The sequence below is a fragment of the Suillus fuscotomentosus genome (assembly GCF_016647785.1).
Source record: "Suillus fuscotomentosus strain FC203 chromosome Unknown F5891scaffold_159, whole genome shotgun sequence".
NCBI lineage: Eukaryota > Fungi > Basidiomycota > Agaricomycetes > Boletales > Suillaceae > Suillus > Suillus fuscotomentosus.
In genome coordinates, this window is record NW_024539671.1 from 13,208 (window position 1) to 35,134 (window position 21,927).

At 45.0% G+C, this 21,927-nt stretch overlaps 6 protein-coding genes across 6 annotated transcripts; 3 read left to right on the plus strand and 3 right to left on the minus strand.

The window, feature by feature from the left end:
• Window positions 1-200: 200 nt before the first annotated feature.
• On the plus strand, window positions 201-1,798 carry F5891DRAFT_987412 (uncharacterized protein; the record flags this gene model as incomplete). Its single annotated transcript, XM_041377900.1, has 7 exons — window positions 201-574; window positions 634-742; window positions 793-983; window positions 1,036-1,174; window positions 1,222-1,413; window positions 1,470-1,624; window positions 1,678-1,798. 7 exons carry the CDS (start codon window positions 201-203, stop codon window positions 1,796-1,798), a joined length of 1,281 nt encoding a protein of 426 aa, XP_041217442.1.
• Window positions 1,799-4,382: 2,584 nt separating this feature from the next.
• F5891DRAFT_1073608 (NAD(P)-binding protein) lies at window positions 4,383-6,352 on the plus strand. Its single transcript, XM_041363345.1, has 8 exons — window positions 4,383-4,778; window positions 4,832-5,064; window positions 5,118-5,133; window positions 5,183-5,214; window positions 5,265-5,289; window positions 5,342-5,432; window positions 5,493-5,601; window positions 5,653-6,352. Exons 1-8 carry the CDS (start codon window positions 4,696-4,698, stop codon window positions 6,027-6,029), a joined length of 966 nt encoding a protein of 321 aa, XP_041217443.1. The 5' UTR covers window positions 4,383-4,695; the 3' UTR covers window positions 6,030-6,352.
• A 960-nt stretch (window positions 6,353-7,312) lies between these two features.
• On the minus strand, window positions 7,313-8,471 carry F5891DRAFT_1198646 (S-adenosyl-L-methionine-dependent methyltransferase; the record flags this gene model as incomplete). The annotated part of the gene is made up of 5 exons (XM_041368652.1): window positions 7,313-7,590; window positions 7,639-7,846; window positions 7,909-7,994; window positions 8,059-8,247; window positions 8,318-8,471. The coding sequence occupies 5 exons, from the start codon at window positions 8,469-8,471 to the stop codon at window positions 7,313-7,315; spliced, it is 915 nt and encodes a 304-aa protein (XP_041217444.1).
• Window positions 8,472-12,524: 4,053 nt separating this feature from the next.
• F5891DRAFT_1131843 (GTP-binding protein) lies at window positions 12,525-13,580 on the minus strand (the record flags this gene model as incomplete). The annotated part of the gene is made up of 6 exons (XM_041364703.1): window positions 12,525-12,664; window positions 12,722-12,931; window positions 12,989-13,071; window positions 13,118-13,290; window positions 13,341-13,373; window positions 13,428-13,580. 6 exons carry the CDS (start codon window positions 13,578-13,580, stop codon window positions 12,525-12,527), a joined length of 792 nt encoding a protein of 263 aa, XP_041217445.1.
• Window positions 13,581-15,703: 2,123 nt separating this feature from the next.
• F5891DRAFT_1214806 (uncharacterized protein) lies at window positions 15,704-17,977 on the minus strand (the record flags this gene model as incomplete). The annotated part of the gene is made up of 6 exons (XM_041369287.1): window positions 15,704-15,882; window positions 16,814-16,993; window positions 17,043-17,145; window positions 17,195-17,452; window positions 17,503-17,637; window positions 17,690-17,977. 6 exons carry the CDS (start codon window positions 17,975-17,977, stop codon window positions 15,704-15,706), a joined length of 1,143 nt encoding a protein of 380 aa, XP_041217446.1.
• Window positions 17,978-18,628: 651 nt separating this feature from the next.
• On the plus strand, window positions 18,629-19,067 carry F5891DRAFT_1198650 (uncharacterized protein; the record flags this gene model as incomplete). The annotated part of the gene is made up of 3 exons (XM_041368653.1): window positions 18,629-18,676; window positions 18,734-18,805; window positions 18,852-19,067. 3 exons carry the CDS (start codon window positions 18,629-18,631, stop codon window positions 19,065-19,067), a joined length of 336 nt encoding a protein of 111 aa, XP_041217447.1.
• Window positions 19,068-21,927: the final 2,860 nt, after the last annotated feature.

Below are 21,927 nucleotides of genomic sequence, written 5' to 3' on the forward strand. Positions count from 1 at the left end.
TGCAATCGCTTCGTATGTGGGGGATGCAGTAATGTTCACATTAAATGTTTTAGGGCAGTCACGTGTCTGAGCCCACCAGTATATAAAGCGAGTGCTAGTTGAGTTCATTTCCATCGTCTTTACCTCCCTCATTCTCATTCTTCGTCTACTGCTTTTGAAGCCCGTTTGTCACTTCCAAGTCCTTCTCCGAGTCAAACTCCATGTCGCATGCTGAGGGCAGCGCATCACCGACCGGGAGCCGGCGGAACGACCATGGTATTCAGCAGCCTGACTTCGAGTCATCCCAATCAACGTTTGCGCAAGCTCGGCACAGACGAAAAATTGCCGAACTAGAGGAGAAAATAGAGAGTCTCGAGTCCGGGCGAGCTGTGAAAGAAAGATATCATGATTCCTTCCGCTGCATACGTTCAAGTTTGCTCACCATGTGCCAAAGGCAAACAAATTATTACTTGGCCCAAGGAAGAGGCTTCAGGCGTGTCGTTGCTTTGTTCAACGGCGTCGAGGACCTTGTATCGGAAAATGATAGAAGATATGATCTCGAAGACGATCACGATCACGATGCTGCTACTATCGAGTCAGTGATGTTTTCTTACTAATTTCTTGCAGTGACTGAACTCGTTGACTTTTATGTAGCCAAGATCGGCTGGCAGAAGGATATAATGTCCTGACGAGAACCTTGCCCTGGTTTTTGAAGACGGTCACGGACATGGAGCATGATGAGTATGTGCGCCTGTTAAAATTGGTGTGTTTTATCACTATCAATGTTTGACTTTATCGTTAAGTCATTTTTAGCTTAGGCAAGGGGCTGACGGTGCTCATGGGGATGATACATCAAAGCTCAAGACTCTTATTTCAGACTGGGTTAATCGCGAACTGAAACCAGACCCTCCTGTTGACCATGACAATAAGAATTGTCGCGGATTCATCAATGAGGCGTGTGGTAGGCTACTTTGCCCGGCTGAACTTGACTGGAACGACCCAGCGTAAGTATTTACGGTGCACTCCGGATCCTGAACAACGCTAACTGTTCACCAGCGTAAGGACAGGGATTCGAGATCGATCGGAGGGCTATGTTGTCACGGATCTCTCCTTTCCGTCGTTTTTGTATGAAAAGTATAATGCCAATTCAGACGATCTGGAGGAAGGGCTCTTCAAGGGCAGAATTCTTGTGCAGGTTCGTCGTACCTGAGTTCTCCAGGAACAATCCTAACTCGTTCGCAGGGTTATAAAGCTGTGTTTACTTCGCCCTCTTCAGCAAAGGACGTTGACGGTAACGGCGATGGCGCAGATATCGTCGAGAACAACAGGCGCGCGAAGAAAGCACTCTCAGGAATCAAGGTCAAGAAACATGTAGCGCAAATTATCAAGATGGATAAGGTCACTCCACGTTCTATTGCGTACATCGCTTGCCAAGTAAGTCGTTCTGATAGTTTCGTTCTGAAAAATGTAAATGATGGCTGTACTGGCAGGTACGATTCGCCCTTTCCTCTGTTACTTCCTGGCGGTCTGTCGACGGCGACTTCGACTATATACAGTTTTGGCAAACTATAGTGGATTTTTTCGAAAGGCCCCCTGGCCGGGAAGCGCGGCGGAGAGTCACCAGACTCCTGGAGTGGTGGACTATGTGCGGCATCCATCCTTTCAACAAGTCTCGACTAATTATTTCAAATTCCTTAGAAAAGTTTTCGGAAGGCGTCGACGTGAGGATCTTAGCAATGCGGCAAAGGCTGCCATGTCCATTAACACTCTCGCAAGGCAGAGAGCGGACCGCGATGACATTTCGTTCAATTCAGACTAAGTATCTGTTATCGTCTTACCATCTTATTTGCATGTCACTTTATATCCTAATTTTAGTTCAATAATGTCATGACTTTTGATTACTTGTGACTCGATGACGTATGAAATGCGAGTGGCTAAAGCTTTGAAAGCATCAGTTTGCACTACTCCCGCCGATCTTAAGCTACAGTCTGTGAATCTGTCTGTTTTTTCTGACCCTGGAAATACAGGACATTCGTGGTGATTAGTAAAAAGATGATACTAAAATGTCCTCGTCAAGAATTCTTCTGATAGTGTACAATAACACACAATTGTGTCAATGCATGGTGCAATGCACCCTACTGTTGTCAAATGGTAAGCCAGGAACCACAGATACTCATTAGACATTAGAAAGAGATGACAGCAAAACATCTTTATCAAGGACTCTTCTGGTAGTGTACAACAGCACACACTTGTGTTGATGCATGGTGCAATGCACCTTACCTTTGTCAAATGGTAAATGAAGAATGATGGATGGTTATTAGATATCTGAAGGAGATTACCTCAAAATGACTGTGTTAAGAATGCTTCTGATAGTGCACAACATCATGCAATTGTGTTGATGCATGGTTCAATACATCTCACCTCTGTCAAATGGTAAGCAAGGAATGATGGATGATCATTAGATGTCTGAAAGAAATAACCTCAAAATGTCCTCATTAAGAACACTTCTGACAGTGCACAATGTCATGCAATTGTGTTGATGCATGGTTCAATACATCTTACCTCTGTCAAATGGTAAGCAAGGAATGACAGGTGGTCAACAGACATCTGAAAGGGATAGCATTGAAATCAGAATGAATGCTTAGCTTTCTGCTGAGTGGACTTGGAAAATGTGACCCAACTGTTGGCAAGGTATAGCTTTTTTGCACAGATTCCCAATTTACATATAGCTGACACATATCAAAATGAATGCTTAGCTTTCTGCTGAGTAGACTTGGAAAATGTGCCCCAACTGTTGGCAAGGTATAGCTTTTTTGCACAGATTCCCAATTTACATATAGCTGACAAATATCAGATATATCCAAAAGATGGCTCTGTGCAGTCAAAGCACAAGCTTATTTTTTGGTTACATGCTTGAATGAATATATCAACATTATCTGCTACTGATACATAGCAGACAAACATTAGATATAGAAAAGATGGCCTTTGAAGTCAAAGCACAAACTAATCTCCTGGTTGTGCGCTTGAATGACTATACTGATGTTATCTGCAAGATATTGGCCTCTATGCTCACATAGAAAGTTGTCACTGAAGTGACAGAGATTTGACACAAAGCTATACAACTGCACAGCTGCATGACAAGAGAGATATTGAGGCAAGTGTCAAGCGTGAACTAGGTACAGCTTTTTCAGTCAGATTCACAACTGATATATACTTGATGAGTATCAAGAATATCAAACAGATGGTGTCAGAACTCAAAGCAGTAGATACATTTATTTCATTAACTATTGCTCTGCAACTCCCATTCTTTGAACAGTGCTGTCTTTCATTCATGACTCAGGAAATTGACCTATGATTTTCAGACATCAAGAATTTCAAGTAGATAGCATCAAAACTCACAACAGCACATATATTTATTCCCATTTACTCTGTAGGCACATAGTCATTATTTGAAAGGTGCTGTCTTTCATCATGATTTGGGAAGTTGACCTACAGTCTTCAGATATCAAGAACTTAAAGTAGATGGTGTTGAAACTCACAGAAGCACATGTATGTGTCCTTGTTCACTACGTGGACATACAGTTGTTCTTTGAAACAATGCCATCTTACATTCTTCACTTTGAAATCATGAGTTTTATCTTTGATGTGGCAGTGGTAATTCCTCTAGTCTTATTGTCAACTTTTGCTCCACCTTCCCTTCCGGTATGAGTTCAAGCAACATATAAGCCTTTTCCAGATTGCACGCAGGGATATGAACATCAGGAACTATTCTTTCCTCTATAAGGTCAAATATTAGAATGTAATGATCGATAGCAGAATTATGCTCATGCTTGTAATTATGTACTATACATTGTTATATATCTCTTTCTAGTTTATCCCTCAGTTCACTGATGCAGCGTCGAATATCCTGAGTTGAATATGAGTAGCCTCTACACTGTCTATATCATCGAGCGCTGCTGGTCCATTTTTGCCTGCGGACAATACGGGTCTCGCGCGTCCCCAAAGTCATCTGATCTGCACCATGACCGGCATCCCAAAGTGCGTTGTTGACAGATTGGGGATCGGCGCCTTGTTTCACAACAGCAGAAGTATCCTGAATCCGTGCGGTCAGCAGAAGTTAGACAGAGAGAGCGGAAATCGGAATGTCACCTGTGTGGATCGTTGAACTTCGTTTGTGTAAGATTATCCCTGGGATCCTAGTACACTCAGTATTGATTTCGAGTCTCGACTTACAGAAATCCTTTTGATTGCATCATTCCTAACCTTCCCCAGAAAACGACAGATTTTGCCACGGGGTCGGTCCTAAGGATGGATGATTGACATTGCGTTTCAGCCATCTGTCGATCTGGCCCTCGAGGTAATGTTTGCTGCTGTGTTGACTTCAGGCGCTAATTCTCCCCAGATGGCCCGGGACTGACAGACTACAGTCTCCCTTTCAGGTTAAACTTTTATAAGGAAAACAGCCATCCTTTTTTCAATTGCAAGCCGACGGACAGAATAATTTCCGACATCCTCGGAGTTGCCTCGGAGTTTAGCTTGCTGTAGCACTTGCGCGTACAACTGTGACACACGGTCACCGGTATTGACAAAGCATGTCGTCGGCCAATGATCTAATCATCCCTGGCAACCGCCCCGTATATAAACAACTAACTGTACTCGACATTTACCTTCTGTTGTTTCTCCCCCTTTCTTGTTACATTTATTTATCTCATCACTATGGGTTTCTTCTCAAAATCATTCGACCCAGTCACTGACCTCCCAGACTTGTCTGGTAAAGTCATACTTATCACAGGTGGCAAGTGAGTACAATCTCTCTCATGATCCAAATTTGTTTCACATAGCTGCTTTGTAGCGCAGGTATCGGCTACTCGACTGTGAAGCACCTGGCACGTCGTGGTGCCAAGGTGTACATGGCCGCACGCAACCGAAGCAAGGCAGAGGAGGCGATCGCGCAACTGACAGCAGAGGGACTGGGTCCTGGGAACGGCGATGTTATCTGGTTGGAACTCGATTTGAAGGACCCTCGAAATGCGAAGAAAGCGGCAGAGGAATTTATGAAGCAGGAGAAGAGATTGGATGTTCTCAGTCAGTATATGTTTTTGTTCGTTCACGATTTTGGCATGCTGAACGAATCACAGTTCACAATGCTGCGGTGTAAGCTGTTCTGTTCGCATGGGCGTGATCGATACTGAATGCCCTATAGGATGATTGAAAGTTATGCCATGACACCGGATGGTAAGTTTTGGTCTCGCTCCGTAGAGATCTGCACTCACACAACATTCTAGGAGTTCAGGAGATAGTGATGGTCAAGTGCGTCTCCTGGCTAAAAAACATGTACCAAGCACTCACCTATTCATTCCAGTGTCATCAGTCATGTCGTCCTGACACGCACCCTTCAACCGCTGCTGGACCAGACAGCAGCTGAACCAAATTCAGACGTCCGCATAGTCGTCGTATGTGAATCTGATTCACCCCATACATCCCGAAACTTACAGTTCCATACCACCATCCAGGTCGCTTCAGACGCCCACCGGTTTGTATCAGGGGAAACTCGTTTCCGCAACCTTGATGATTTTAACAACGAGTTCAAGAGTTCGCTTTCACCCAGCTTCGCGCGTTATTGTACGTCGGTCGTCCATCGGTATCTTTTATCTCATGAAATCCCTTCACTAGGCATGTCGAAACTCATGAATATGCTCTATGCTTTTGAACTTCAACGACGCTTCACCGCTGTTGGCTCTCCCATCACCGTTATCGCCATTCACCCTGGAGCAGTCAACACCTTCACCCATAAACCACCCCTATCTCACGTCCAGTTCATCGTCAAGCCTATCGTGTCCCTCTTCTTTTTACAACCAGACCAGGGTGCGTACAACTCGGCGTTTGCAGCTGCGTCGGAAGAAGTCGCCAAGCAGCGCGAGAAGTACAAGGGCGTGTATTTGACACCAGTGGGTAAGATAGTAGAGCCAACGAAGGTGGCAACGGATGAGGGGCTTGCCAAGGAGCTTTGGGATACTGTGGATAAGTTTTTGGAGGAGAAGGGGATTTGATGGAAGATTTGTTTTATCGATGAGCTGATATTGATGCACAACGAACAGCCGTACCTCCAGGTGTTGAATGGACAAGGACATTAATCTCAGCACTAAATTATGATGGAACAATTATTCCTGTTGATGCATGGTACCGGTGCCCATCCAGCCTGCGCGCTTTTCCTTTTCATTTTCAGTACATCTTTGCATCGTGTTTTACATCTTACTGTATGTCGTTTCTTCATAATCGATTTGTCGGCTCTTCGTTTGTTGCAATGTTGCAGCAACAACTTATGTACTTCATAGTCCGAATCATGAAAACTCAAGTGGTCGATCTCTAGAAATCGCGGATCAAGAGCGCTCGAGCGGGAGTAGCCAGAACCTGTTTGAAAACTAGCATATGGTGATATGTAGAAAAGCCGGGCTGCTAAGCTGCGTAAGACAGCAAGATGTCTTCAGATCGCACGAATGACGATATGATATATCTCTATGTAGTGGAACAGAGCGTGTTCCCGCTACCTTTCTTCCCTGTGCATAAATTATGATAAAAAATTCAAACGATGTGATGGGCAGAACTGGTGGAATACCATATTCTGTCGGTGTGGCAGGTGGCAGAATTAACGAAAAGAATTACGCCACATTGATGTTCTACTATCTGTTGAGTACATCTTGAGTTCTGTCGCATTCTGCCCGGATGGGAGACAGCACTACTGCAGCAGCGTTCCCCAAGGTCTGCTATAATTAGCCTGCACAACCGTGAAATAGACTTACCTACGTTGTCCAGCGCAGATAAGAAGCGTTCTAAACATACTGCTGGCAGTCCGCACGTTCTCGAGGCTAAACATGGAGTTGCAACATGTCACAGGCTTGTCCAGCTGACTCGGAATTCTGCATCCTGAATGAAGAAGTTCAGTAACCAAGAAAACACAGCTCACAATAATGCTGATAAGGTCAGCAGGTGGATCTCGCGACGGGCCACATCGGAGAGGGCATGCGCAATTGCATCACAGGTGACAAAATTGCACTCGAAAAAATGCGAGGATGCTGATATGGTTGTATTAAGTTGATTGTTAGTCCGTCACCGAACACAGGCGATGATCTCACTGCGGCCAGGGGATCTGCTCTGGCGAGACGTGATAGCATAGTGAAACGTCCAGTTCTGTTAGTACTATATTTGTCAAGCTGATTTTTGGGACATAGTAGCCTTGCTGGCCTTCCGAATCATGGGATTGATAGTTGCCTAGATAGTCTCTAGTCAGATGATTTGCAAGTCACCTACGAAAAAATATCTGCCGCTAGAACCATTACGCTCTCTTGACCATTATCATCGCCACCGGCCATTCAATGTCTACTTCATCATGTCCTTCCACGGCTCTCCCATCCTCCCGTTCGGCACCCTCCTTAAGATCTTTCCAGAACCGCATTGCAACATCTCCACGCGGGTTCTCCGCATCCGTGGGGTTGTGCTGACGGAACGTATGCAACGAGCTCCATGTATTGAGATAAGATAGCAGGTCATCCCACGTCATCTTCTTGTGCAAGATCACGGAGTGTGGGGAAGGGAGAGATGGGTAGTGGTCACCTGCTATGCATTAGTACAGTGTCACGCATCGATATGTTCAAGACAGACCTGTGAAGAAGACTCTCTCAAAGTCAGTGAACGCACCAGGTACAACTTCGTTGCCATCTGGCACCTCAACCAGGTGGTGTTCTAAAATCGAACGGCCGGGTTGCTGCCAGTATGGGGCAACGCTGTTCAATGGGTCGATCCCTTGGCTATAAGCGTTGATGTTCTGTGTGAGTGACGGATAACGAGTGAAGCGGAACTCGGAATAAATCTAGGCCAAATAAATGTTAGGAATGACTGGACAAGTGATGACTCGAAGATAGGAATACAGACCCAGAATGCAGCACTCCCGTTCTTCCTCAGCACCCTTGCGAGCTCAGGCCACATTTTGTTCCAATCGAACCAATGGCATGCCTGGGCTGCAACCACACAGACATCATGAACAAACAGTACTATCAGGTTTATCATATCTAACACACGCACCAGCAATGACTAGATCCACACTGCTATCCTCCAAGAATGTTAGACTCTCTGCGTTCGCCTGTATGTACTCATATTGACCAGTGTTCTCTGGTGTATTCTTGAGGGTACCTTGGGCAACTTCGATCATCTTAGAGCTTGGGTCGACGCCAGTAACGCGCTTGAAGGGTGTGAGCTCGACTGTCGCTTGACCTGAAATCCCGAATGATCAACATTAGGTCGAGAGTTCAAGCCCTCCATATTGAGTACAGCTAGAACTGACCCGTCCCACAACCAAGGTCCACTGCTCTATCCCATCTTGCACCCTCGTTGCGCTCGTGGTACCGGAATATGAAGTCAAACAGGGACCTAGGGTAGGTAGGCCTGGAAGTCGCATAGATGGCGGTGTCGAAAGAGGAATTAGCAAAAGTCGCCATCGCAGAGGCAGCGAGTGTCCACGTAACAGACGATAACACTTAGGGACTATTCATGAGGACATACAGGGAATATAAATACTCGAAGAGCGTGTCAGATGGTCTTGAGATGACAGTCGATGTAAATATGGTCGTCGGTGCTATCGGAAGTACTTCCGAGTTCACTTGGGGATCTGAGCAAGAAGTACTTGCTCGGGGGAAAAGTTATTAGGGAGCTCAGTATTAAAATTCCCAACACCCAGAATAAGTACTTGATCTTGTACTTCGGCCGGGAGCACTGGCAGCAGGCTGAGTTGTGAAATTTGAAATTTCCTCCCAACCACATTCGGAATTTGATTTTCGTACCAATCATTTTTCCTTTGGTAAGTACCGGTGACTCTGAAACGTGCCATGGTAGCGTTCAGCGAATCCAAGAAGTCCGCTGTTGGCTGTTACCGTTCTCGCGTTGGCCCCGTGCTGATTGGGCTAGGTCTACAAAATCTGCTCAGTGATATATTGACGGAGGCCCATCTGGTCCAAGTTGGTCACCTACAAGCAGCGACTGCACCAGTACCCGTTTGCACTCTACCGGATGTCGCCAATTCACATACAGAAGCCGGACCAGTGACTACACCTGCCATGCGAGACCTACCATGCTTGTCAACATATCGAAAATGAAAAATTCATCCGAATGGTCTCCAGCGACACCACCGTCTTGTCCTGACCCGATGGTCTACATCTGAACACGTCTTTTTGGGGTTGCAGACAAAGATGTGGAATACCCTCACCCTCTATGATGTATGGAAGATTGGACTCGATAAGAACCGCGCAGAGTAGGCGTAATACAATTGATGGTGCGTCCTTTGTCATGAGAATGTTTTTCATCTTCACAATTACTCGTATCCAGCTGCCTACTTTACCCATCATACTTCAATTTATTGAAGAGTTACCTTGTGGTGTCCCTAACATGTCTACGTTTCACGAGCTGTCAATGACTCGATATGTCCGCGTTATTTCCTGTCATATTGGTTTGCTGTTTGATAACTTCCCTTTTGTCGAGACAACAAAATCTTGGTTTAATCACAAGGCAACGACATAATGCTGTGATCGCCTCTTGGATGATTTGTCTGTTCTAAATCTACTGCGGTCTCCCAGACTTTCATGTACATGACTTGCTCCCCCATGCGATATGCTATCCCGACGAGCATCGACAATGTTATCACGCCCGTCTGCTTTAGCATTAAAGTATCCGAGCCCGTTCTCGATTTCTCATGATTGAAAATAAGAATAAACAGCGATCATTTGACGAGCACAAGCCTAAGTCTATGTAGTACAAAACAGAACGAATAACGGGTGTTGAAACCCAATACAGTCTGCAGCGCTCAGCAGCTGAAGCTGGTAGTGCCGAGTATAGTGCATAGCATTGGAAAGAGCATCAAAAACATCACGGTCCGCACCGCTCAACAGTTGAAGCTGGCGTGCTTGGTATCATACACAACACGAGCGCATAGCATGGGAAAAACGCATCGAAAAACGGCTCGAAGTACCATCTACTTCTGTTCTGTCAAGTCCTTTGCTGCAGGCTGTTGGTAAAATTCGACTTCACAATGAGGCGAGAAACATACACAAGCGATTTTCAAGGATGAACTCAAGAATCCTCTCCTTCAATTTCTCTCCATCGTAGCCTTGACAAGAAATCTCTGCCGCCCCTTTCTCCACTGCGACAGCCGTCGGAGATTTCAGGTAGTAGTCTACGGCAGACTCGATGCACTGCCAGTTCTTTCGGTCCTTCCGAATCGGGAGAAACGCGGAGTACTCGAGGGCGATAATAGTAGCTGCTTCCTGTAATTAGAACTACAGCTAGTCATACAACGAGAAACTAACCAATGCCAGTCTGAATACTGATGTTTGCAGCAGTGGTCGATGATCCCTTCGCTGCCTATTGCACACTCTTACAGTGCTGAGAATCGATGCGGAGGAAATCTAACCTACCAAAGGCCGAAGGACGCGGATAATGTCATCTCTCTCGATTGTGGCCTAGCCATAGGTTGTAGGTGTGAGTATCAGAATTAACTTCGACAAAGCGAAGTACTTGCCGCCTGTACCGGGAAAGGAATGTCAGAATCATGAGGTTGTAAACTTCCTGACATCTGATTAATAATAGAGACGCACTTTCTATTTGATTGACCATGACAATTGTGAATAATCAACCACCAGACTGTACAAAATGACCACTGTGCCCGGGTAACTTACAAACTGTCAGAAGTTGGAACAAGATGAGTATCATGTAATGGTGAAGATGTGCCATCCAGGACGTACGAGCTAATCAAGAGTCTTGGTCAGTGGAGTACTATCATATCTAGACAGGATGTGATTAACATACATTCTGCGAACATATCACGAACACAAGGGATTATAAGGCTAAAATTCTTAGCGATTGAAACATGCTCACACGCTATAGAGTGAAAGAGCCGGTCAATATGGTTAACACAATATATACACTACGAGGTGCTGAAATGACTCACATTCTGCACGGGACAAGAGAATATGCAAGGTGAGTGAACATGGAAAACAAGCTATCAAAGACGGATGCTCAACGAACTATGCATTATATGAGTCATGATGATTCGACTCGTCAGAATAGAAGATGCTTACATTAGGCTATGAAAATGAGTTAAACATCATTATACTGTTCAGTGTCATTTCAATACAAAATATGATCAAGACACTTACCACCTGCAAAAACAACAGTAAGATTTGAGACTTGTCCATATGGGTCACAGATGGAATACGATCAAGGCACTCACGCTCTGTCAACAGGCGAGCAACAGCAAGGTATAGCATCATGAGCATAGGTTGAGGACTAGAGACTGTCAAGGCACTTGCCCACTGTCAACAGGCGAATGGCAACAAGGCATGGAGATCATAAGCATGGGCTCAGGATTAGAAACCATAAGGTTACTTACAATCTGTCAACGGGCGAGCAGTAGTAAGGCATAGGGACCATGAGCATGAGTCGAGGACTAGAAAGCATCAAGGCACTTGCATACTGTCAACAGACGAACAGCAGCGAGGAGATTATGAGCACAGGTCATGGACTAGAAACCATCAAGACACGTACGTCCTGTCAACAGGCAAGAAACAGGAGATCATGAGTATGGGTCAAGGACTAGAAAGCATCAAGGCACTTGCATCCTGTCAACAGGCGAGCAGCAGCAAGGAATGGGGATCATAAGCACGGGGCGAGGACCAGAGACCATCAAGGTACTTACTTTCTGTCGACAAGCAAGCAGTAGCAAGGTATGATGATCATGAGCATGGGTCGAGGATTAGAAATCATCAAAATGCTTACAAACTATCAACAGGCGAGCAGCAGTAAGGCATGGGATATGAGCATGGGTCGAGGACTAGAAACCATCAAGGCACTTACGTTCTGTCGACAGGCGAGCAGCAGCAAGGGGATCATGAGTACATGCCGAGGACTAGAAACCATCAAGGCACTGACCATCTGTCAACAGTCGAGCAGTAGTAAGGTATGGTATCATGAGCATGCGTCGAGGACTAGAGAGTATCAAGGCACTTACCCACTGTCAACAGGTGAGCAGCAAGGTATGGCGATCATGAACATGGGTTGAGGACTAGAAACCATAAAGGCACTTACCCACTGTCAACAAGCGAGCAGCAGCAAGGTATTGCGATCATGAGCATGGGTCGAGGACTAAAAATCATAGAGGCACTTACAGCCTGTCAACAAGCGAGTAGCAACAAGGCATCATCAGCATTGTCCATGCTGTTCGAGCTTCATAAACCACAATCTTACCAGCTGTTATCAATGGACAACTACAATAAGGAAAATATATCAGAATGTCTACAGCTTCAGCATGTCGATATTTACCATCCGTGAGTACCATTACCAAAGCGTTGTCAGATTGAATCAATCTCTGTCTTACTTTGAGATGTGGAAACCACTTAGCCATGTCAATCGGATCGAGTACAAAGTTGAATCCCCAACGTGCAGAATAAACAAGTTCTCTAGATGATGTTGAAACAAAAATACATGACTTGCAACTCTGCGACTCACGCGATAGCACATTTGATACAAAGCTCCATGTTTGATTGTTGTGTCGAAATCAAGCACAACTGCAATTCTTTATTGTCCAATGCGATAGTGGTATGTTCCAGTAGAATGTTACAGTTTGTATTTGGTCTGTTCATATCTATGACAGTGACTGATATCAGCTTTGACATGGGACGAGTCAATCTGAACCACTTACTCTGCAAGCGCACATAGGACTTGGGACGAGCCCGGTTTTTAGGGTTGCACAACCGATCCAAGACATTTGTCTTAGTGAACAGTTCCTCGACGCCCTCGGCAATCCTCTTTGAGCGTTCTTCGCCCGATACCCCTTGTAGTTGCTTCTTGATTTCACCATACACAACTGGACGCAGAGCTTCGAACTTGGTGAACACCACGACCACGGGAACTGAAGATCGATCATTTAGTCCAAGCACGGCAAGTGATAACGATGTTGCAAGCTCACCATGCCCGGTGTCGCACTCCAAGAAGAACTTCTCTTCCGACCGCTGGAATGTTCGACAATGGTCGTCCATCGGAATACAATACCTGATGGCAATCAATAAGTGTGGAACGTAAGAAGAAACTTACTTGCCAGATAGCATGAATTCTCTCCTCCAATTTCGTCGCGTGTACGCGGTCGGAGATAAATTTCTTCATCTTCTCGATTTCTTCTTCAGAACCTGCTTCGAAACCGCACGAGTCGTGAAAGACGAAACCGGGATTGCTTTTAAAGACCATTTCATTTGCGATTTCGTGAGTTCCACGCTGAGCGTCTATCAGCACATGTATTCCCTCAGGGCAAATAGTGCACACACCTTGATCGAGGATTCTACGACGGCAGCATCGATCTACCCACAATTGATAAATGATATCCTGTGCATGATATAGATCCTCACTCGCACCTTCTTTCCTTTGGTATCGTAAATCTCTGGGCGATCCATGGTATTGCAGACCTTCTGAAGGATGGTTGTTTTGCCTGCGTTTGCTCTCCCTAAGATTAGAACTCGGAAGCGCACAAATATTTCTCTGAGGTTCTGGGAATCGATGGTTGCCATTGGGAGATCTTGATGTGCGTCCTGAATTTGGTTTATCGTGAAATTTGCACTGTCGTACAGAACGAGATTGTGGTGAGATATGACAGTGAACGAACACAAAGTAAATGTTCCTGTGGCTTGTGACAAAACAGCTACACACAGCGTCTATTTCTTGTCTATCTCCCTGCGTTAGGCAACTGACGATACCCTCGCACAGACACGAAGTTGCAACTGTTCAATTGTTCATACGATAAAGCACAAGGATTACACAATAAACGACGCCGAATCATGAGGACGTTGATAAATATATAAACTATAATGAACAATCAGAATATGGCGGAAATGACAGAATATCCCACTTCCCTACCCGTCTGGCTGAAAAGTAGTGATATCGGAAACCTCTGTAGATGGGGGTGAGCTCGACCCCCCAAGGTCTGCCAGATGATTGATCCTTGAGACGTATGAGAGCCAACAAGAGCCAAGAGCAAGTCAGGGTATGGGGCCCCCTCTGGAATGAGTGACATCCCGTGGTGCTTGACAGGGTCTGCACGTTTGAAGTCCCCCCAGAAGATGTTCGGGTATGAATTGAAGGTTGACAGTAACCCCCGCGCACACTGGCCGAACTCAAACGTCGACCACACTCGTTAGTACTGAGGGAAAGGCCCATGTAGCGGGCTGCAGGAGCCTGTGTATAGCTTGGGGCAGGTTTGATACAAGTCCCCGAGCGAGTCCGACTGTCCAACGGTCCAACGTACAGTATAAATTGACGCATATATTGTCAAGTAACAGGGAAGATGTACCAGACAACGTACACTTAGATTCGGGGGGCTGGCGTGTGTATTGCTGTCCGCCCCAAGAATCCTTCAATACAGACTCCTGAGAAGAATGGACATGACTTCTTGTAACTTCAAGAGTTGCCAGTGCATGCAGTAGCATCCGGTACCGTGCGCCACCGTTGAACTGGGCCCTCCTTCAACTCTTCCCGTCCTTGTGCCTACTGTGATGAGTAATGTCGTTCAGGCTGGCTCCTTCTCAGTTCATAGCGAGCTCTCTGGTGTCTTTCGACAATATCGAAATCACATTGAGATCGTATAGCGTCAACGGTCGTGATGTAAGTGATGAAGTACATCACCCTGCGCCTGGAACGCACGAAATAGTATGCTTTGGCAAGGATACAGTGAGCATGAAAACTTGCGGTACAAGCCAAGACTCACTAATTTGAAAGATATTCCTGACTGCATGCCTTGGATCCAGCCATTTCGAAAAAAGTCCAAACGGGGTGTAGTGCTGAATGCTGAGTGCATGGTATGGGCGAGATCATCTCTGCTACTTCCTGCCAGTGCGGTGAAAATCCTCTGGGTGGCCTAGTATGCGGCTATGCATTCTCGTGGATATAGTGAATAAACCGGACAAACTTGAAGTAACTGTTGTATGCGTAGGGTGTTGTAATAGCCCTTCGAGTCTGCGAGCAGTGACTTTGCTGCAGCGTAGAAACTGTGGTGCTGAATTGAAATACCGTACATTCCATGAGTCGGAGAACATCCCTGAAACCGCTCCTCTGGCGCAGAAAGTCCGGCACGCACTAGTAGCGGCAAGAACGGCGGCAAAGCTGGCAGAAAATCTGGGAATCCGAATTTCCGGCAGTCTCCGGCGGAAAGGGCGGTTTCAGTGACCTTCTGATGAGTCAGGACTTTCTATTTTTCGTGACTCAAGTGTATGTAAACGTTTTTATGTAAAAGAAATGTAATGTCAATAATTCAAACTAAACAGTAAACAAGGGACCTTGGCTCGAAGTACCATCTACTTCTGTTTTGTCAAGTCCTTTGCTGCAGGCTGTTGGTAAACTTCGACTTCACCATGAGGCATCAGTAAACTGGTGAGACTCAGATATTCCTAGCCGAAATGCTCTTTCCTAGACATGACGTTATAAAACAATATAAAGCAATATAAAGTGATGTAAAGTAATATATGCCTCTGGGCCTGGCCTGATTACAATGCTTTATATTGCTAGATATTACTTTATATTGTAATATACAGGAAAGAAGCATTGCCCTTGGAAAAAACTGCAATATATAGTCATATCTTAGTTTCACTGGTTTACTGATGAGGCAAGGAGCATACACAAGCAATTTTCAAGGGTGAGCTTAAGAATCTTCTTCTCCCTCGTAGCCTTGACGAGAAATCTCTGTCACTCCTTTTTCCACTGCGACAGCCATTGGAGATTTCAGGTAGTAGTCCACGGCACACTCGATGCACTGCCAATTCTTCCAGCGGTTCTTGTGAATCGGGGGAAAGGCAGAGTACTCGAGGGGGATGATAGTGGCTGCTTCCTGTAATTACATCAGTGAATTCATGAGTTCACAATATTGTAGCCATGGTGACTATAGAAATATATAATTCTGCTTCTGCCAAATATATCTATTTATACACCAATAATTTTGACTTGCTAGTACATATGTATGGATGAATGCAAATCTATGCTACACTGAGGAATTGGTGACAACATTGGGACATTGGGACATCCCCACCAGCAAGGGACTATGGAGGAATTGTATCCAAGTCGTTAAACATGTTCACCTACTGTAAATTAATTCTTCAATGATAAACCTATTTATGACTTTATCATGGAAAGTAGCGCTAGCAGTGAACATCAAATATATATTAATGTTGGAGTCTGTGACAATGTTATGACCTTGTACAATTACGGCATAAAAGTGAATGGTGGGCAATTGTTCCTAATTTGTCAAGCATCTGCGTTTTCCGTCGTGTGTGTTTTGCATTACCTGACAAAGGATACATATGTAATATGCATAATATTGCTACTGGAACACAATATAAAATTCTCAATGCAAAATGACTTTCGCACTGGTCAACAAATTTAGAGCAGTTCTCAATGAAGGCATGGCAGCTGGTCTTCACAACATTGCGGGGATTTTCTCTTTAATCCAAGCAAGGTCTTTTTGATACTTCAGAAGTTCACCGCAACAGCAAAGACGGGAAACACAATTGAATACCCTCCTGCTAGATTGATCAGAATCGTGCCCATAAGTACTATATACAGGATGTAAAAGCTGATCGTCTAAAAGCTGATCGTCGTCCTACAGTGTTCCGTCATCCTCAGAGATATCATTCGAGATCCCCCTCACTTGGAAGATTGCATATCACCTCACACAGGAAATGATTGAGAGTATTTCATGAAGGGCATTTCTGGTTGAGCTTCATAATTAAGAACAGGAAAAAGTGGAGATACGTACCAGTGATGGAATCATCTTTAATCTTGCCATAGACTATGGCATCTCCGACAGACACAAAGCCGGATTCAGAAAGCACGACAGTAGCCTTGATCACCGGATCAACTGTGCCGTGCTCAGTAAGATTATCAATGGCCTCGCAAATGCCAACATTCTTTGCCTCGAGGATCTCGCAGGAAACCACTAGGAACAAAGTTAATAAAATATGAACATTTGTATGTAGGGAACACACACGACATGACTTCATTGGGATAGTTCAGTATCACTGAAAAATCATCTTTACGCTTGAACATTAAGAGCCTTTTTTGCACCACGCCTCGACCTAGCAGGTAAGACTGTCATGTGAATCGTTCACATGCCTGAATTAGACACGAGGTACGACACCTGGATGTCATGCATGAGGACATCAGTTACACAAATGTCCTTGGTCTTGAATTGATGAAAGAGGGAAGCTCCATAAAGTGCTGCGCCAAGCATAGCGGATTCATCAGCATTGACATTGAGTGCAATGCGATCACTAATAAATGTAAACTCCGATGGTCCAAAAACAAAAAGATATGCAATGCTCACTTGCCAACAGCCGCACTTGACCATGGGTGTGCATGAATTTCCACCTTTCAAGATAACGAATGAGATATTTGCCTGTAAGTGTGTCAGACAATATTTGCAAGACAAGCCACGGGCACGCATACCAATGAAAGGTCAGCATTCGCAAGTGCATCATAGGTGGGTCTCGCAAAGCGTGGATGAAGGTCATTACAGATGTCCTCAAATTCCGAGCAAGCAACCTTAGTCTTGAAGTCAATGTCAAATGCAACACTCTCCACCTGAAAACTGTGAGTATCAAGACTACATATTATATTTAGCCAGCTTGCTTACTGCCGACGTCGCATCTGAGTTAGCACTGAGGATAGCATTGACGCATCCAGCCTCCTTCCAAAGTTGAGCTATAGTGCGCCTATCCTTTTGGATATCCTGGCGGTGCTTTGACATAAATTTGTCGCGCGTATTTCGATCATGCCCAATGCTCAGAACATTGAAATGCATGTATGACGCCTTCGTCTTGGGCTCACCAGTTGCAGCAAACGAAATCACGGTGACACGTGTCAAAGATACACCGGCGTCGTAAATCACATAGTATTCAGGAGTGGTCGAAAAAGTCCTCATCATAGCGTAGTTGACTGCTACAGCCGTGGTGGAAATGTGAGTGGTGGATACAGAGGTGTATCAGAGTTGAATGATACACTTGTAGGGATGAGAATGGGTCTTCAGGGAAACAATACACCTGTGTCCTGTCAGACCAGGGGCAGAAGGTTGTGGAGAACGTGGCACTCACAATGTTCGCCGCGCCAGACCCAAATGATCTTTCCTCTTTCTTCCATGCTATGGAGGACTATACCTTCTGCTTGAGGGACTTGTTCGCTAACCCATCTCGTATGCAGAAAGTGTGGGATTTGGTCAGTCTGCATGAGGTCTATACAGACAAGTCACAGACTCATCATCTTCTCCCCGCCACGTTGCCCGCTGTGCCCACAGACAACATATCATCAACTGCAGCTCCACCGCTGCCAAATATTCCAGGTGCCATTCTGCAGATGTCATCAACTGGACTCGTCGTTAATTGCACCTACTGATATGTGGTGATGTCAGAACAGATAACCCGGAACCTGCCGGCAAAACACACCTAGACGTGTTCCAGACTTTGCCCAGACGTGTCCCCTAGACTTTGAGGCAGAGTCTGAATCATTCCACAACAAAAGTATGTATTCATTCGCATTCGATTCAATCTTTCATATACAAACTCTCTCTAGTACTACTATGAATGTTAACAACAACGCTAATGGAGCCAGAAATCACAATCATGAGGTGCATCGATGATGTTCTGACATTGGCTACTCACCAATACTAATTGATAACCAACAGATTCCTCGATACCTTCTCCAACATGCACTGAGGCCTCGGGAGGTCAGTTTCACGTTGATGGAAAGGCAACAGGTAAGTGATTTATTCATTTTGAAGCTACCATAGGGACATCGTTTAGGAATCAATGTACATTGTTTGGGCTGCTGCGCGAGGTCGCGTGCGCCAGAAAGTTTATTATCCAGGATTGCTGCTCCCTCCCTATCCGTTACCACCGGTCTGGCCAGATGACATATGGGCGATGATGGTCCTATGGGTGGCAAGGGAGCGCTGGATGTTCGAAATGGAGATGACCGAGCTGGAGTATATCCTAGGCCTCGGGGCTCGCGCGCATTAAGTACTTACAGGTAAGCTGTTTTCAAAATAAATAAAATCCGAATTGACTTACAAATTTTCAGACTGGACAAAGAGATCATTGAAGAGTCTAGGATATCGAAAGTATGATTTAGTGGCTGGATAGATTGGCGATATGAGATGTACTTACACTGAATTTCTGATGCAAACTGTACAATATTTTTCAAGCGAACATTGATAGTCTGAGGTAGTGTTGCCACAGCTCCGGCTTGTTGCCGGGTTTAGCCGTGGCTAGAGCCGTCGATAGCTGAGCCAAACAATGAGTTATGGATTACGTAATTTACAGCCCGGCCCGGTTGAAGTAGCCGCAGCTGCGGCTTGGATCCAGTTCAAAGCCAACTATTAATATAATATAATATATTTAAAACTAAAACTAAAAATACATTAAGATCAAGCGCCGAAAATGGAAGCTGTAGCTTCAGCCTTCGAGTTGATCGTCCGAATCGCAACGAAAATCTAAACATACATTTGAAGCAATGGGCCCTCACAAAGATGTACGTATTCTATCTAACATTCGATCAAACGCTAAAACAAATTAGATTTGTTGCAGCTTTGAGCGTGCACGAAAGATGGACGCGCAGAAGAGGGAATTTGAGCACCACTGCACATCAATGAGGAGGGAGGAAGATCGAAAGATGAGAGAGCAGGAGAGGAAAGGGCGCCGATGTGCATCGAGGAGGGAGGCAGATCGAGCTGAAGGGCCGTCGAGCTCAAAGTCGAAATGGAAGCCAAAGTGGAGACATTGGATCTTGAGGATCTGGGGTCGCAAGGTGCGGGAGGAGGCGAAATAGCGTTGAGTGATCTTCTGTTCAGGTGAAGTAGTCAGTAGCTATCCTGTATGAGTAGATACGAATGTTACCTTTGGAAAATCGGGTCCAACGTGTCTTGAGGGTAGCACTATAATTCAATTGTAAGCAGAAAATAAAAACAAAAAACACTCAGTCGAAGTACATACCTTGGTCTGTTTGCCATCAATGAATGTTTGCAAACCGCTATAATTCGATCATAAGCAGAAAACAAAAACAAAAAACACTCGGTCAAAGTACATACCTTGGTCTGTTTGCCATCGATGAATGCTTGCAAACCACTATAATTCAATTGTAAGCAGAAAACAAAAACAAAAAACACTCGGTCAAAGTACATACCTTGGTCTGTTTGCCATCGATGAATGCTTGCAAACCACTATAATTCAATTGTAAGCAGAAAACAAAAACAAAAAACACTCGGTCAAAGTACATACCTGAAGTCTCATATTGTACGTTGGTCAGATGTGTCGCCAGAACTTACTGCTTCTAAACCTCCACTCAAGGTCTGTATGCCAGTGTCTTCAGTAACAAATGCGCACATATCGTTCAGATATTTCCTGCAGAAAAAAAAAGAGGATTCCTACCCAAACTTGAGAGTGGATACAGGCGAATTTACAACATGCTCATAGGGGATTGATGGCAGGTAGTATGTCTCAAAGGATGCCTCGCTTCGAAATACACTGAAGAAGTAAAGTGTTAGTTGAAAAAAAGTTGTGTTAGCAATCTCGCTGGCCTGATTCTCGCACTAACCTTCACTCATAGGACCAATATTAGAGTTAGGAAACCTGAGGGAGAAGGAAATCAACGATTAAAATCAATATAATGACAGATATAGTGCAAGTGAAAACTAGGTAGTGGTACATGATGTGATAGTGGTGAGATTGTGAAGGAGGTAGGAAAAACATCAGTAATAGAGAGCAGGAATATCAGGAACATCATCACATTCTTCTGCTGCTATAGCTTTCAGAAGAGCATCATGCTCAGAATCGCGACTGCTGCCGGTACTTCTTGCAGACAACAAAGATGCATGCTGCCACGTGTCATCTGACTCCAGCGTGCATGTATTTGAGTATAATACTCCATTTCCTGCTCTGATGCTGACCATCCTTTTGTAAAGTCGAGTCATTCTTTCTTCAGCAAAAATTTAAGCATCTGGAGGATCTCTACCATAGCAGGGCTGAGGCGATTACACTTTTTGGTACACGTCTCGCTGCTTGATGAAAAAATGTGTTCGCAGGGAACAGCGGAGGCTTGGATCGGGAGATAATCTATTGTGAGGTTGTAGATGGTGGGAAAGAGGGTTTTTGAGCTCTGGTCGACATGCAATCACTAAGGAATAGAAGTGAGTGACTCAACAAAAAAATGCACGTTCCAAAATGCGAGCAGGTCAGTTCCTTGAGGGCTGACATGAGATGTACTATATGCGTTAAATTCCTCGTTGACTGTTTGAACACCAAGATGCTGATGTGGCAGCAAGTCAATGTCTAGAATACCATAAATTTGTGCACCTAAGGTTGCAGTGCGTGGTCGGTGAGCAGGCAATTCTACTGGTGGATGTTGAGTAGAGCTGGTTCTCTTCTCCTGCAGCTGTAGGACACGTTAGGTTAAATATGCACCGTTTGAGTCAAGGTAGACGTACCAGTCGCTTGATAGAGTCCCTGGCAATACAAGCACATTCTTCGCCCCAATGACCATCAATCCATGATAAACGCAAGCTAGGGTCAACGACTATACAAAAAGATCGTGAGAAATGAAATTGTATCAAGACTGAACTCACACATCACAATGGCATACACATTCGTCTGACTCATCTTGTGACCATACTTCTCCGCCCAGGCTAAGCCTATATTAATCATGGGCGCACAGTGCGTGGCGATCTGGGCCACCCCTTCCCACTGCTCCATCAGACGTTCTAAGGCAGAGACTGCGCCGCTTAGCATAGGCATACTTTCGCTGGACATTGATTGTTGGCAAGCATGGGGTGCCTGACATAAATTAAAACACATCGTGGGCTTCAGCGACATCAACACTGACCTC

What these genes read in the sequence shown, in the direction of transcription:
- F5891DRAFT_1073608 (XM_041363345.1), top strand. Translation starts at nt 4,696, where the DNA reads ATGGGTTTCTTCTCAAAATCATTCGACCCAGTCACTGACCTCCCAGAC. An exon ending in TTATGCCATGACACCGGATG is followed by an intron (nt 5,215 to 5,264) that starts GTAAGTTTTGGT and finishes ACAACATTCTAG; the next exon opens with GAGTTCAGGAGATAGTGATG. An exon ending in CAGGAGATAGTGATGGTCAA is followed by an intron (nt 5,290 to 5,341) that starts GTGCGTCTCCTG and finishes TATTCATTCCAG; the next exon opens with TGTCATCAGTCATGTCGTCC.